The 12,949-nt window shown below is 39.2% G+C and overlaps 1 protein-coding gene across 1 annotated transcript in view; it reads right to left on the bottom strand.

The window, feature by feature from the left end:
* Nucleotides 1-1,419: 1,419 nt before the first annotated feature.
* LOC124261390 (zinc finger SWIM domain-containing protein 8 homolog) overlaps nucleotides 1,420-12,949 on the bottom strand; it is a 59,248-nt gene continuing 47,718 nt past the window's right edge. The window contains 10 exon segments of the mRNA XM_046695704.1: nucleotides 1,420-6,449; nucleotides 7,397-7,574; nucleotides 8,177-8,231; nucleotides 8,233-9,238; nucleotides 9,240-9,408; nucleotides 9,910-10,144; nucleotides 10,146-10,194; nucleotides 10,559-10,645; nucleotides 11,525-11,717; nucleotides 12,807-12,910. Of these exon segments, the coding sequence (XP_046551660.1) occupies nucleotides 6,233-6,449; nucleotides 7,397-7,574; nucleotides 8,177-8,231; nucleotides 8,233-9,238; nucleotides 9,240-9,408; nucleotides 9,910-10,144; nucleotides 10,146-10,194; nucleotides 10,559-10,645; nucleotides 11,525-11,717; nucleotides 12,807-12,910 (2,293 nt within the window). The 3' untranslated portion in view covers nucleotides 1,420-6,232.

Here is a 12,949-nt window from a genome sequence, read left to right as displayed (position 1 = left end):
GTCGGTTGAATAAGAGCAAGCATCCTTTCCTATCCTGCTGCTTATTTTCATTTTAATCAGTGTATGAAATAAGCCAAAAATCCAGCCAGACATCAGGACTGGTAACTTAAAAATGTTACCAGCCCAAAATGGATTTAACCAGACCAAATATGGTGAATTAACTTAGATGTATGGAACATTTAAAACTTGTACCAGACCATCGGGCTGGCTAGATGTAAATTTAGACCGTCCGTCAGAAATCTAGCCCGTCTCGGGCGGTCGGACGGGCCTTATTTCATACACTGTTATAATGTATATTTTGCGTATCTTTCGCATATTTTGTTCAACATTTAGGATTGTTCAGTATCATACGTGGATAAAGGCTATGTGTTTGTTTTCGTTTATTTTCACAATATTTACAAGACATTGATATACACCATATTTTAGCATAGCGGAATGAAGGTTCTAACGGGGGCCACAAGTCAATATGGACCGCATAATTCATATCAACCGCATAAGGTGCTACCCTTTGGTTGTTCATGAGAATATCAATTATCCCCTGCCACCCAGGCTAGGAACAGATGAAGTCGGGTGCAGACAGATCAGGGTGCCGTTGTACAAAACAACTTTAGCTCTAAGGTGATCGTAAGTCCCATACTTCAACGTAGCTTTACGAAAGACCTAGCGCTTAGGTCGTTCTGTACAACGAAACCCTGGAGAATAAAAAGGTGCTGAAGGAGTTCACTTCTGGAATGTAGCCGTGACTGATTTACGCCCGACATATGCATACGGCCACTGATGTAAGCACAATATTTCCATCTTTCATCATCATAATGCCATCCTGTCACTGGCTCAAACATGTTTCATACTATTCTCCATTTATTGTCTGGCTTTTTGGAAAAATGTCCATGATGATGGCCACCCTGGCATCCCACGACATAGAATCCTTGGCCTTTTCAGCAGAAGGGAGTCATCATTAGTTATTGTTGCTATTCTTCCAGCAAAGCTGAAGTTTCACTGGTCCAAACTTTAGACAAATAAATGTCATTTTCCATGTTCCATTGAAAGGCCTTGGTTATAGCTACATGTCAGTTTCACAACACTCTTGAAATAGGTGTTAGTAGTGCACTTCAAAAGAAATAAATATCAAGTAATGGCAATGGTTTGGCCTACCATGCCATTCTTTTTGTGCTTGTTTCTACCCTAAATTCATTAAGCAGAATGATGGGAGTTTGTGATATGTGATGGCACTGTAGATGTGTCATACGTGTTATAGATTTTGTATTGTCAACATTCATTCATGCCTTAATGATGAAATAACCTGTGCTTCAAGTTCTTGACATAATTGTTCATTATACTTGATATGACTTTGCATTATCAAAGTGTAAACTGTATAAAACATTGCACAGATTTTGCAAAAACAAAGACAGAAACACTCTCTGAGGTTGTTGGACAAAGTTCTTTATTGAAACAAAGTTATCATCACCAAATTCACAGACACAAACAGTACAAGGCTGATAGAAACAGCATATTTAACCAATAAATTAATTGACAGGAACGTATTTAATACTGTCTAAAGCAGAAATCAAACAAAGCAAGCAGTGACTGTTCTTACACTGTTTCCCAGCTCAGTGATGGTACAGAATGGAAGGTACAAAATTAGGGTGGGCAATGCCTCGAAGGTGAATGGTTCAAGAATTTTCTGGTATCCTGGAAGTTCAGTGCAAACATTTTTTCCCCAAATGGTAGTTTTCTACAGTATGATTCCTGAAGAGGGGCTGTTACCTGTGATGATAGTCAATCACATTCTGAATCTATATATTCTGATCCAAAGAATGGAGGCAACATTGACAAAAGCCACATCCTTCAAACAAAGGAACAGTTACGTTTTAAAGAAGTTACTGAATGATAATTTAATGTAAAAGAAGCAGCGCTGCAGAATAGTATTAGCTTATATCATGAACATCTTTATACAAGTGACATTGAAAATTTGCACCATGAATAGGCGGCCATGAAAATTTATAAACAATGAGCGGATTGAATAAAGTTGAATTAATAGTTCTTAAAGTGATGTGATTTATCAACATTCGACAAAGAAGTAACACATTTCACATACTTAACAGGTTCATGACATAACTGCAATGATTCGCAGACATTCTAATCATGGAGGCATGAGTTAAAGAGATCAACTAATTCTCAAAAAATAGTTCAAAATGGAACATTGGACTGGCATCTTAATGGCACATGGGCTGCAAGGTAGCATCCAAGATTATTTTATACAGTGTATTATCTCCCTTGAAATCTCTCTCCTAGAATATATACCCTGGACCCAGTCACCACTACAGCTTTATTTCGGAAGTGATGTATCAGTAACAACTGCTTTTCTCTCTGACTTAACTCATTCGAGTAATTCGACTGAATGACCATTTTAAGCATCATGCTATTGTTGTTCAGCTCAAAACAAACCTACAATGGGGAATGAGTTGAGGGTATTTGTGAAAATTGTCTTGAGATATAATACACTGGACAAACGAGCATGCAATGTAATGCCACATTTCTTGGAGGCATCAGATTGCTTGTATCTGACTGACAAAAATAATTCCATAAAAATCTTTTTTTTCAAAGCTAAAATGCATCTTGGACCTTATGTTTGAATTTTGATATAAAATATTTATCTTGATAAGACCATGTTTTTTGTTGAGGTCTTGAATTTCATCACTTTTGAAAATAGTTTTAACAGCATAACTTGAGAACCTGCCGAACTGTCAATCCATGTGTCATGTTCTCAACATTGCAACAAGACTGCACACATAAATAAATGAGCAATTCCGAGGAATAAATAAACCAAGAAAATATATCAGCATCTACTTATAAAAATGATCAACTGGTAATTTGGAAAATGAGTATGACAATTGAAATGAAGTCATTATTATTATTGCACTCATTCTTGTATTTAATTTGACAAAGATTAACATTCATTCAGAAATGACATAAAACATCAAATGGTGACAAATGAGAGTTATGAAAACAATCAATGAAATATTGCTGAAATGGTCACTGATTTGAAGTAACTCTTACAACTGAAACTTTTTTCTTTGCTTTCATATTAAAAATGGTACAGTTCCTTGTGTTCTTAGTTTCAGATGATATTAATACACTTCGTTTACATCAAATTGCATCTTCCTAACCATGAAAACTGCACAGTTTACATGAAAGCTTCAATGTTTTACTCCTGATACCTGAAGAATAATCATAATTTCTTCATGGCAAATAAGTGACCTTTAAATTAACAATCCTTGTTACAATTTAAAGTCTACTTGAATTTCAAAATCAACTTTGAACATTCTAATGTATGATTTTCAACAGAAAACATCAGAATGGCATTTATGATCTTGCTGCAATTGATGGAACTAACGACAACATAGCCACCTAAATAGATGAGGAAGCAAGAGAACAGTCCTCATAAACAACTTACAAGCACACAGTACAAAATGGGCATCAACAAATCTTCCCCGAAGTCAACTTTTCAAAATAAACTCTAACACGTTTTTAAGACTCCTTATAACAAGTATTTGACACAGTTCATCCCCTGGTCTTCGAGAATACCCTCTGAGTGAGCTCTTCTTATTCCTGACTGAGGTTCATGGAAGCCTAAGAAGTTATTCAAGACCCTGTTGTGTCAATGGAAGATCACTAAGGAAGCGACAGGTGCTTGGAGCCTACTTTCACCACTTGCAATAAATGAATGCTAAAGTCTTCCATAAGCTTAAACCTGCAAACAGGGCTGTAGAGGCTGTCTATCTGGATTTCAGCGCCCTTGTAGCTTAACAACCATTCCTTTCGAGAACAGTTACTCAAATGAAACAGTCAAGTTTAATCCAATTATTCAATCTGAGAAACCTTTAGCTGCATGTTTAAATATATCCTGAGCATTAATATCCTGGTGGAATCCTTCACAGCTGAAATTATGCTATACACTAATGGTAGATAGAATGCATGACATTTTGATTGCCAAATGTGGACAACATATGTTCATTTTCTTATCTTTTTAGAAATAAATTACCATTTTTATCTCAGACAAGCATCTCCAACTGTTCTCCTGTTGCAAGCCTGATACAGTAAGGAAATCTTTCTATATGCTAGGCGATCCTAACAAGTCATACTTTGCCAAACATGGGATAAGTGAAAACAATATCTCATGAAACATTTGTTACAGGAATCTCCCATCCAACACATTTCTACTTTTGAGGTATAGAATGGACACACTCTAAATCTGTCACTCATTACATAGGTCACATGATCGTTCAACTAAACCATTATTTATCTCAATATTATTACTCATTAATCTACCTGTGCAGAAATTAAAGAAATTGAGCAACTTCATATTGGCGATTCAAATAACAAGGTCTGATCAGTATCCTTAAACATTTGAACGTTTCCACTACATAAGCACATGTATATTTGATTTATTGAAATATCACTACAAAAAATCATATTCATACTACCCAAGTAACATCGCTTAGGATGCACAAACGTTGATTTTGAATTGAAATGTCTCAGAAATAACACAACATGTCCTAGAACTGCTAAAAGATCTATATGTGGATTCAAATGTTACAAATAAACAAGTCACTAATGGTTGACAGCGTACAAAAATAAATTAATTCTGCAATGTGTAGCAAGCTCTATGCTATTTTCACAACGCTGCAGTATTTAAAATTTGTATATGCGATACCTCAACATGATTTTTTGCATAGACATTCAGACAACGGATGAATCATGAAATCTGAATAGTAGATTATAATGTGTTTGGGCAAATGAACCTGTTGTTTTGAATTCTTTTGCATAGGATTTAAAGTATTACTTTGCATATCAAATATTTAGTCATAATTAACTTGGACTGACACCTATCAATGTTTCACTTCTCCCCAAAGATGAGAAATAGTTGTCTGGAATTGAACTGAAACAATATCAGAATATTATACTTATTATTTTAGTTCCGTTTGAAGTGTTGGAAATGATGCCTCTGTAAATTGTATGCATGGAATAGCGGTTTAAAGAGATGCAATCTAAATGGAATGTGAAGAAAGATTTAGTGATACACTATGGCTTATATAATCTGTGTGGCGCATCTCAATCCCATTTCACAGAATGTAAATATTTTCCTTTCGAAGAAACACAGTTCACTTAAACATTATTAACATTTAGCCATTAGCTGGTTTCTTAGAAGAGTGAACAGGGTAATTGTTCCCTGTGAACGAGTGATGGGTTTGTGATGAGAAATAATAACTTCAGTTTCACTGACATGATTCGTTTCTATGTATATATTTGGTGATGGCATTGATAAACAGTATTTTGTAGAACAAGAACCCCAATGGGTAATAAAATAAACGTAGAATAGTCTTTGTCTCTGTATACAGAAGTCAACAAAACAATTTCACATTGAGTGGTATGATGTGACACAACCTGAATCCTATGACGAATACTGTGAGATAATATGAACAAACCCTGTGTCTATAACTACATGTCAATTGAAATTTTACGCAGTCTGAAATCAGTGAATAAAGCTGAAAATCTAATTTCCTTGTTTCAAAATTAAGTGACCAATCTTTGGATATGTAAAATAATGCTTTATTCAAAATACCATAATAAAGCTGTAAATACAACAACAGAATATGAAATTGTTCTGTAGAAATTGTAAGATATGGCAAAATAAGGAATCAACATTCAACAGATGCAAAGAAAACATAACCAATAATATCTAAAGATCAATGAAATCAAACTAATGAATGTATAAAATATGATTAACAAGGGTATATAAATATGAAGTTTAAATACATGACGAAAAAAGGAAGGGAAATAAGATGAGGAAATACAGGTGAATGCTGAAAAAGCTCAACAACTTAACAGCTTATTAAGCATTTTTCAAAAATACTCTTTAAATTACTTTCTCACAATCTAAAATAACATGCAGAACAGGTACAATGTTTTAAGTACGTTAAAATTCTAACAATTACTATTCGTAATACATGTATATATACACTTCCAAGAAGTGCCTCACAAAGTGTGCATTCACATCTCAACACACACAAAAATCCTGGCAGTTTGTTGGTAAATTTTTTATGTATTTTTTTTTCATTTTCATAGACAAAAAATAACAGGACTTCATTTTTGCTACAAATATAAGTCATTATCATCCAACATCTGAACACAATATCTGAACTACAATTGACTAAGGACCTAAAACCTGTCGTCAAACACTGCCTGTAGCTAGACCTCCCATGATCTTCTGCCATAGGTCTTTTCGACACGATTTTGAGCGTCGCAGGCTTTGTAGAAGTTCATTAAACTGCACGACACCACCAGGGGCCATGAAGAATGCGTTACGGGCGCTGCAGATTGTGCTGACGAAGTCGTCGTAGTCAGCGTATGTGATGTGATGAATTCTCTGATGGGCACACTGTATGAACCTGCAATTAAATAAGGCACGTCAGGAACTACTCAAAACAAGGTAAAGACCATTAAAAAGACTGGACATGTATCCTGGCCGAAGTTTTGGGTGGTACTAGATGGAGTAATAGAACATCACATCACAGCATGTCCACGAATGTGGAACAAACACTCAGCAAAATTCCAGCTGTACTAGAGTGGCCTCTATATTTGAGTCAGGACTAGATAAACCATCGACTGATTTTATGAGCAATGCCAGTTAAGTCATCAAGCCAGACCACCTGATCCTTCAAGTCACCTCTGGCAAACTATTTTCACCTGGAATCTCCTCTCAATTGATACAGAACATAGGTAGGAATACACAATGCCATTTCGAAAGTGGTCAAATGTAACCATGTTATGTTTGGGATTACACATTCTTGGTAAAGTACTTTACCAGCACTTTTGTTAGGTTGAGTACCCTCCGGGCTTCAAAACGTCAGAGTTCAGACACCTAATCAGCTATCTAACCCACCCAGCCACCTTGGTTAAATCCAAGAGTTAAAGGCTGACAAATTAAGGATCATGTTAATGGTGAAAAGAAGTTTTTGGCATAGCCAAGGGACATTACTCTGCACTGTGAATTAAGAGACTCAGGAATTAGGCCATCAGCAACATTGGAGAAAATCAGAACAGGTAAAAAACAACCAAACCAATTTGAAGATCTAGTCAAATTGATGACATTATTTGAAATCTCAGCTATTTTTACATGCTCACCATCATCTCTATAGATAAAAAGACCCTGATAACATGGCAAACATCAACATTTTATAAACAAAACACACATCCTATGACTATCCAGAAATCTTGAAAGAACAGAGAGAAATAGTGACAATTTTAAAATGAAGGATCAAATCTTTGGTTTACAGTTTATCGAGATACTTGAAACAATGTTTCTAGATGTAAGTAGATAGGAGTAGGTACTGACATCTGCAGACACTTCTGGAACATGGAGTTGAGGATGTTGGATCTAAGCTGACTAGGCACATGGGCTTGGTTGTTCCTGGCCAGGAAGCGGGCTGCCTCGGATGCTAGGTCATACAGGACGAAGGGGCTTACTACAGCATTCACTGCACTGGCACAGAATTGCTGGAGAGTTGATGTTCCTGCAAATACAAACACATCTACATTATGGGAACTGCATGGAATTACTGTATACAAGTAATATGTGCTGATAATCAATATGTTCTGCAATAAAGTATGTAAATTACTGACATCAGGAGACCTGTGAAGATCTGGGTTAGAATTGATCTTCAGTAACTCATGTTTGTCACAAGAAGAGACTAACGGGATGACATGTCATTGTATCCTAACTACGTAGGCCGATGCTCATGCTGTTGATCACTGGATTGTCTGTTCCAGACTCAATGATTTACAGACTTCCGGCATATAGCGGGAAAACTGCTGAGTGCAGCATAAAACTAACTCACTCACTGACATCAGGAAGTGAAAAATGATTTAATTAATTACACGTCCTAATATTGCCTCAATATAGGACAGCATGTTATGTTTCCATGTGGATCTGGATCTCTGTTCAATTATCAAGTAAGTGGTTTTAAGCCTGGACAATGTTGTAGCAACACAACTGTGAGAAATATCAGTGTCATGGCCATGTTGGAAATCATAAGTGGTTCATGGTCTCACTCTTTAACCTCAATGCGCCAAACATAACAAGGCCAATATCATTAAATAATGACTGTGAACTCACCTAGTTTGATGCCTATAGCCAGGAGCCATTTCACATCCTCCCCATAGGGTGGGTTCCCGAGCATACTTTGTCTGAGGGCGGTCGTCGTGGACACGACGAGCAAGTGTCTCCATAGCCGACATGCCCACCCTGAAGGCTGCCATCAGGTACTTGAGCTGCTCCTGATTGTGTACAGGGGGCTGGGCGGCTGGCTGGGGACTGGCGACCGCGATCTGACCGATTGTCCCAGTGGAGGCTGTGCTGGTGGCTGGCTCCAGCTGGTGGAGTCCGTGAATGTGACTGGAGATGGGGTTGGAGATGTTTTGGACTGTTGCCACTTGGCAGTTAGCTCCAGCGTAGATGGGAACCGCTGGGGTGATTGGTCGGATGTGGGTGGCAGATGTGTGATACACTTGGGAGTGTCCAGACAGGTTCTGGATGTTGCCGTATGGAGCCTGGTTTTGGTAGTACTGGGTCACGTAGGCTGGATGGATACTTTGAGGGTGTACTAAGTGTGGCTGTGAGTAGTGGCTGAAGGCAGCAGCAGGCACTTGTTGAACATAACAGTTATTATAGTGTTGTACATATGCTTGAGGTAGCTGTGCATGGTGAGGACCAGTCTGTGGAATAGCATAGGGGCTTAGTACAACGGCCTGGTGTGCCACAGGATTGCTGCTATGAGTCAGGAGCTGAGGACTAGCTGTAGCGTTAGCTTGGCTCTGGGGTGGGTTGTGGTTGTAGGGAAGGACTGGGTGGGCTGAGGGGCTATTCCTGTCAGGGTTGTTAGCCACCGGCTGGACAGGAGCAGCAACAACAGGAACAGCCACAGGAGCCTGATTTTCGGGCTCCACTCGCACTGCCCTGGCAGCGTTGGCACAGACATCCACAGCTTCAGATGATGTCTTTTGTGCAGCCTCCTCAGATAGTTCATGCCAGTGTCTGGCCACATCAAAGAGCACCTCGGGGAAGACTCCCCCTCCCTCTGCTGCAGTCTCCACAGCCAGACATGCCTTCTCCAGCATCTCCTGACTCTGCTCTTTGCACTGGAACAAGGCTCGCTGCACCTCTGTAGGGTTGAGGGTGAGCATGTGGCAAGCAGGACAAAGCAAGCTCTGCTGCAGTTTTTGCCATGTTGGGGTCACGCCCTCTTGCTGCTCTGTCTGCGAGGGAGGCCACCTCTGGAGGAGTCAAATGACCCTCCCATGTGTCGATCAGTATCCTGATTGCTGCACTGCCAATTTCCATGGCTTGACCTACAACAGTACAATGAGCAATGTTAATGCTAATTAATTATTTCATTCCATTTCTATCACATGAATTAAATGACACAATGCTGCATTGACAAATACTGAAAGTCTGTCGTCCAAAACTTGGAAGCTCAGCATTAAGATACTATTAACTGCATTGATATTTCTTTGAATATGTCAGTGACACTAAATTTGTAAAACAAAACCTATTTTGTGCAGGAGAAGCTGCTTACTTACCTTATCAGGTGAATAACCATACCAGTGAATCTCATATTCACTCTTTCTTAAAAGTGGAAACATTACTTTTTAATGAACAGTTTGCTTTTACTTTTGGTTTTAATAATATAGTCCAGACTAGATGAAAACATGTCTATAAGAATGCTAAACTATGACAGATTGGTATGCTTGCACCTATGCATGACAACCAGTGAATATTTTACACCAAAATAATAGCAGTATGAAGGTCTTGCAGCTCAGAAACATTTGCCAAGCCTAAAACATACGTACCTGTGATCCATGACACGTGGGAGGAGTAAGTTCTAGACAGCCAGTTGGGCGCTACGCAGTTGCTGAGTCCAAGGGCATACAAGCCTATCTGGAACGCACATAGATGCAGGTTCCTGTGAGGGCCATGCTGGTTGTTGCTGTTAGAAGGCTGTGTGAAGAGTGACGTTGAGCTGTTACCTCCTGCCTTCATCAACACAGTCTTAGCAAGCTCAAACATGAAGTGGGCAGAAGCTTCAGCTAGGCTGGTTGGGCACTGTTGGCATGATGCGGTTCTTTCCCTTGTACCTAGAACAGATTACATACACTGTGATGCTAACATGTGGTGTAGATCAGGGTGTTTCTTCATTTTGGGAGCCGCAGGTCACAAATGGTCCCCTTTACCGGCTTTTCTGACCAATCATCTACAGCAGACTGGGATAATGACCCAATGGGCATCTCTTGCGATTAAAGATCTAAATTGGGTTTGCATACTGGAGTGGATTCTGGAGGACCACTCATTTACATGTACCAACCATTTTCTTGAATTTAGACAACAATATATCTGCTTTCTTAAAAAAAATGTGGAAATCTCAGAATTACAACAACCATAAACACACATTCCAGAATTATTTTAAGTGAGAATATCATCAAACACTCAATGTTAAGTTACCTAATTCCCTTGATGTTTGGAGTTGAGCTTCTCGAGTCCATCATGAGCTGTGAGGGCAGGATCCTGTTGATGTATGGACTGGGCGGACTGGAAATACATCGAAGATGTTGACAAGTCCTTGTCTGTCAGGGGCATACTGTGCTGAATCTTATATATTGATAGGCATTCTACAATTGACCCTGTTTGATCACACTGACTGAGTTTGGTTTTACGCCGCTTTTAGCAATATTCCAGCAATATCACGGCAGGGGACACCAGAAATGGGCTTCACTCATTGTACCCATGTGGGGATTTGAACCCGGGTCTTCGGTGTGATGAGCCAACGCTTTAACCACTAGACAACCCCACTGCCCTGTTTGGTTACAAGTGTAAGTGTTGCACATGTTCAGTTCAAAAGACTTTTCACAACCATTTATGGAAGAAAGCATTTGACAAATATAGGACTTCAAAATAGATGACTAAACACAATCTAAATTGGGTTTAAGTACATTGATATTTGTCAAGAATCCAGTCATGTGTCATTAAAATCAACACATCAGACTGATTATGAAAACAGATTGTCAAACCGAATTGTATAAAGTTCTTTAATAATGGTTTCAGTCACCATTCAGAAAAACTTATGGTCTCATGTGATCTCGTTAGTGACATACTGTGCTTTGCAAGTATGAAAATTATTCAGTATTCAGGATTTGGAAACCATCTGAATGCCAATGTGACATTTTACCCTACCTAACATTGACCAATTTGGCTATTTATTATTCTTGAGTGATCACTCTTGAGGTGGAATGACAGGCTGGATGATAGACACAAGCTCTGGTACAAGTTGGATGGTCTACTTCATGTTGAGATCACATGAATATAACAAAAACCAAAGACAAATCCATAAAATTTGACATGAAATTCAGAAACTAGTTCTTGGTTATAAATTGCCATCGGCCCCCATGATCAGCAAGATAAGTAGCGCACCTTTCGTTGTCTCTTTGCAGGCCTCGAGCGCCCTTGTCCCCAGAGCTGCTGGAGCCAAGGGAGTCGCTGCTGTCCCCACTGCTGCCGCAGTCGCTGCCGGGACCCTGGTGTTTGCCGAAGTTGCGTCGCACCAGGGTTGGGGAGTTGTCGCTTGATGTTGTTTCCGGTGCACTGCTGTCAATACTGGCCATACCTGCAACACACAGAGTACAGTTCCTACATCTCTGATGTCTCAATCTCATACAGTGAGTGAACGTGGGGTTTAACGCCTCTTTGGACAGTATTTCTGTTACATGACAACACGTTAGTTGGTGTGTGAGAATGCCCTAACAGTGATGCAAGTCTTAGATGTTCACCACTGTGATAAAATCCATAATGATTGAGTGAGTGAGTTTAGTTTTACGCCACACTCAGCAATGTTCCAGCCATATGGCGGTATTCTGTAAATAAACGAGCCTGGACCAGACAATCCAGTGATCAACAGCATGAGCATCGATCTACGTAACTGGGTATGATGACATGTGTCACCCAAGTCAGCGAGAAGAAAATCAGTTCTAACCCAGATCTTCACGGGTGATAAAATCCATAAGCACATCTATGATATTGACAAACTTAGAACATAACTAGGCAAATATTGATAAGTTTCTGGCATGCCTTGGGGGCAATTCTGCTTGGTGAACTGTTGTGCCTTTGACAACTGGGAAACATGGAATATCAAACTGACAGAAAGGGTAACTTTGGACTATAACCACAGAAGATCACCTGTCCTATATGCCAAATGTGTCTATTCCCTTTAATGGTCAATAACTCACAAATCATCAACTACGTTTTCAAACTTAAGATCAGGATATCATAACCGATTCCCTAGTGAGTATTAAGAAGATTTTCCAACCTAATGTGGTCTTGGATAAACACCAGCACTCTATTTATTGTTGTAGTAATTGTTAAAATGGATGAGGTGGTCTGGCTTGTTGACTTAGCTTACTGCATGCAATCGTAGCTAACATTATAGTATGTTGCTTGAGATATTATTATTTGCTGGCCCAAACATGAGTCCAGTCAAACATTGATGAGTGTACTTGTCTTGAAGTAAAACTTGGTCCATGCAAAGTCTTACCTAGTCACACCTTTACGAGTCAAAACTCAGATAACTCAATGTATATTTGTAAATCCCCTCAACTTGGACAAAACAGTGTTTGACTGTGTTAACAGACTGCCTTAGCTGAAACTTTGCTGACTGTGGCACAAACTACACTCATACTTTCACTGCTTGTCTACTGACCTTGGGAAGGCTTCTTCTTCATACCCAGACACCTGATCTTGGCTTCCAGAGCCTTGATGTCATCTCCCTCTTCCTCCAGGGCAGAGCTGTCAGTGTCCTTGCCACTGGAACACAACAGTCTGTATACTATTTGCACCCTCCAC

This window comes from Haliotis rubra, unplaced genomic scaffold, assembly GCF_003918875.1.
Source record: "Haliotis rubra isolate DU_JTF1 unplaced genomic scaffold, ASM391887v1 Scf8, whole genome shotgun sequence".
Classification (NCBI taxonomy): domain Eukaryota; kingdom Metazoa; phylum Mollusca; class Gastropoda; order Lepetellida; family Haliotidae; genus Haliotis; species Haliotis rubra.
Note: the sequence above shows the minus strand (reverse complement) of the source record. Positions and strands in the feature narration are given on the sequence as shown.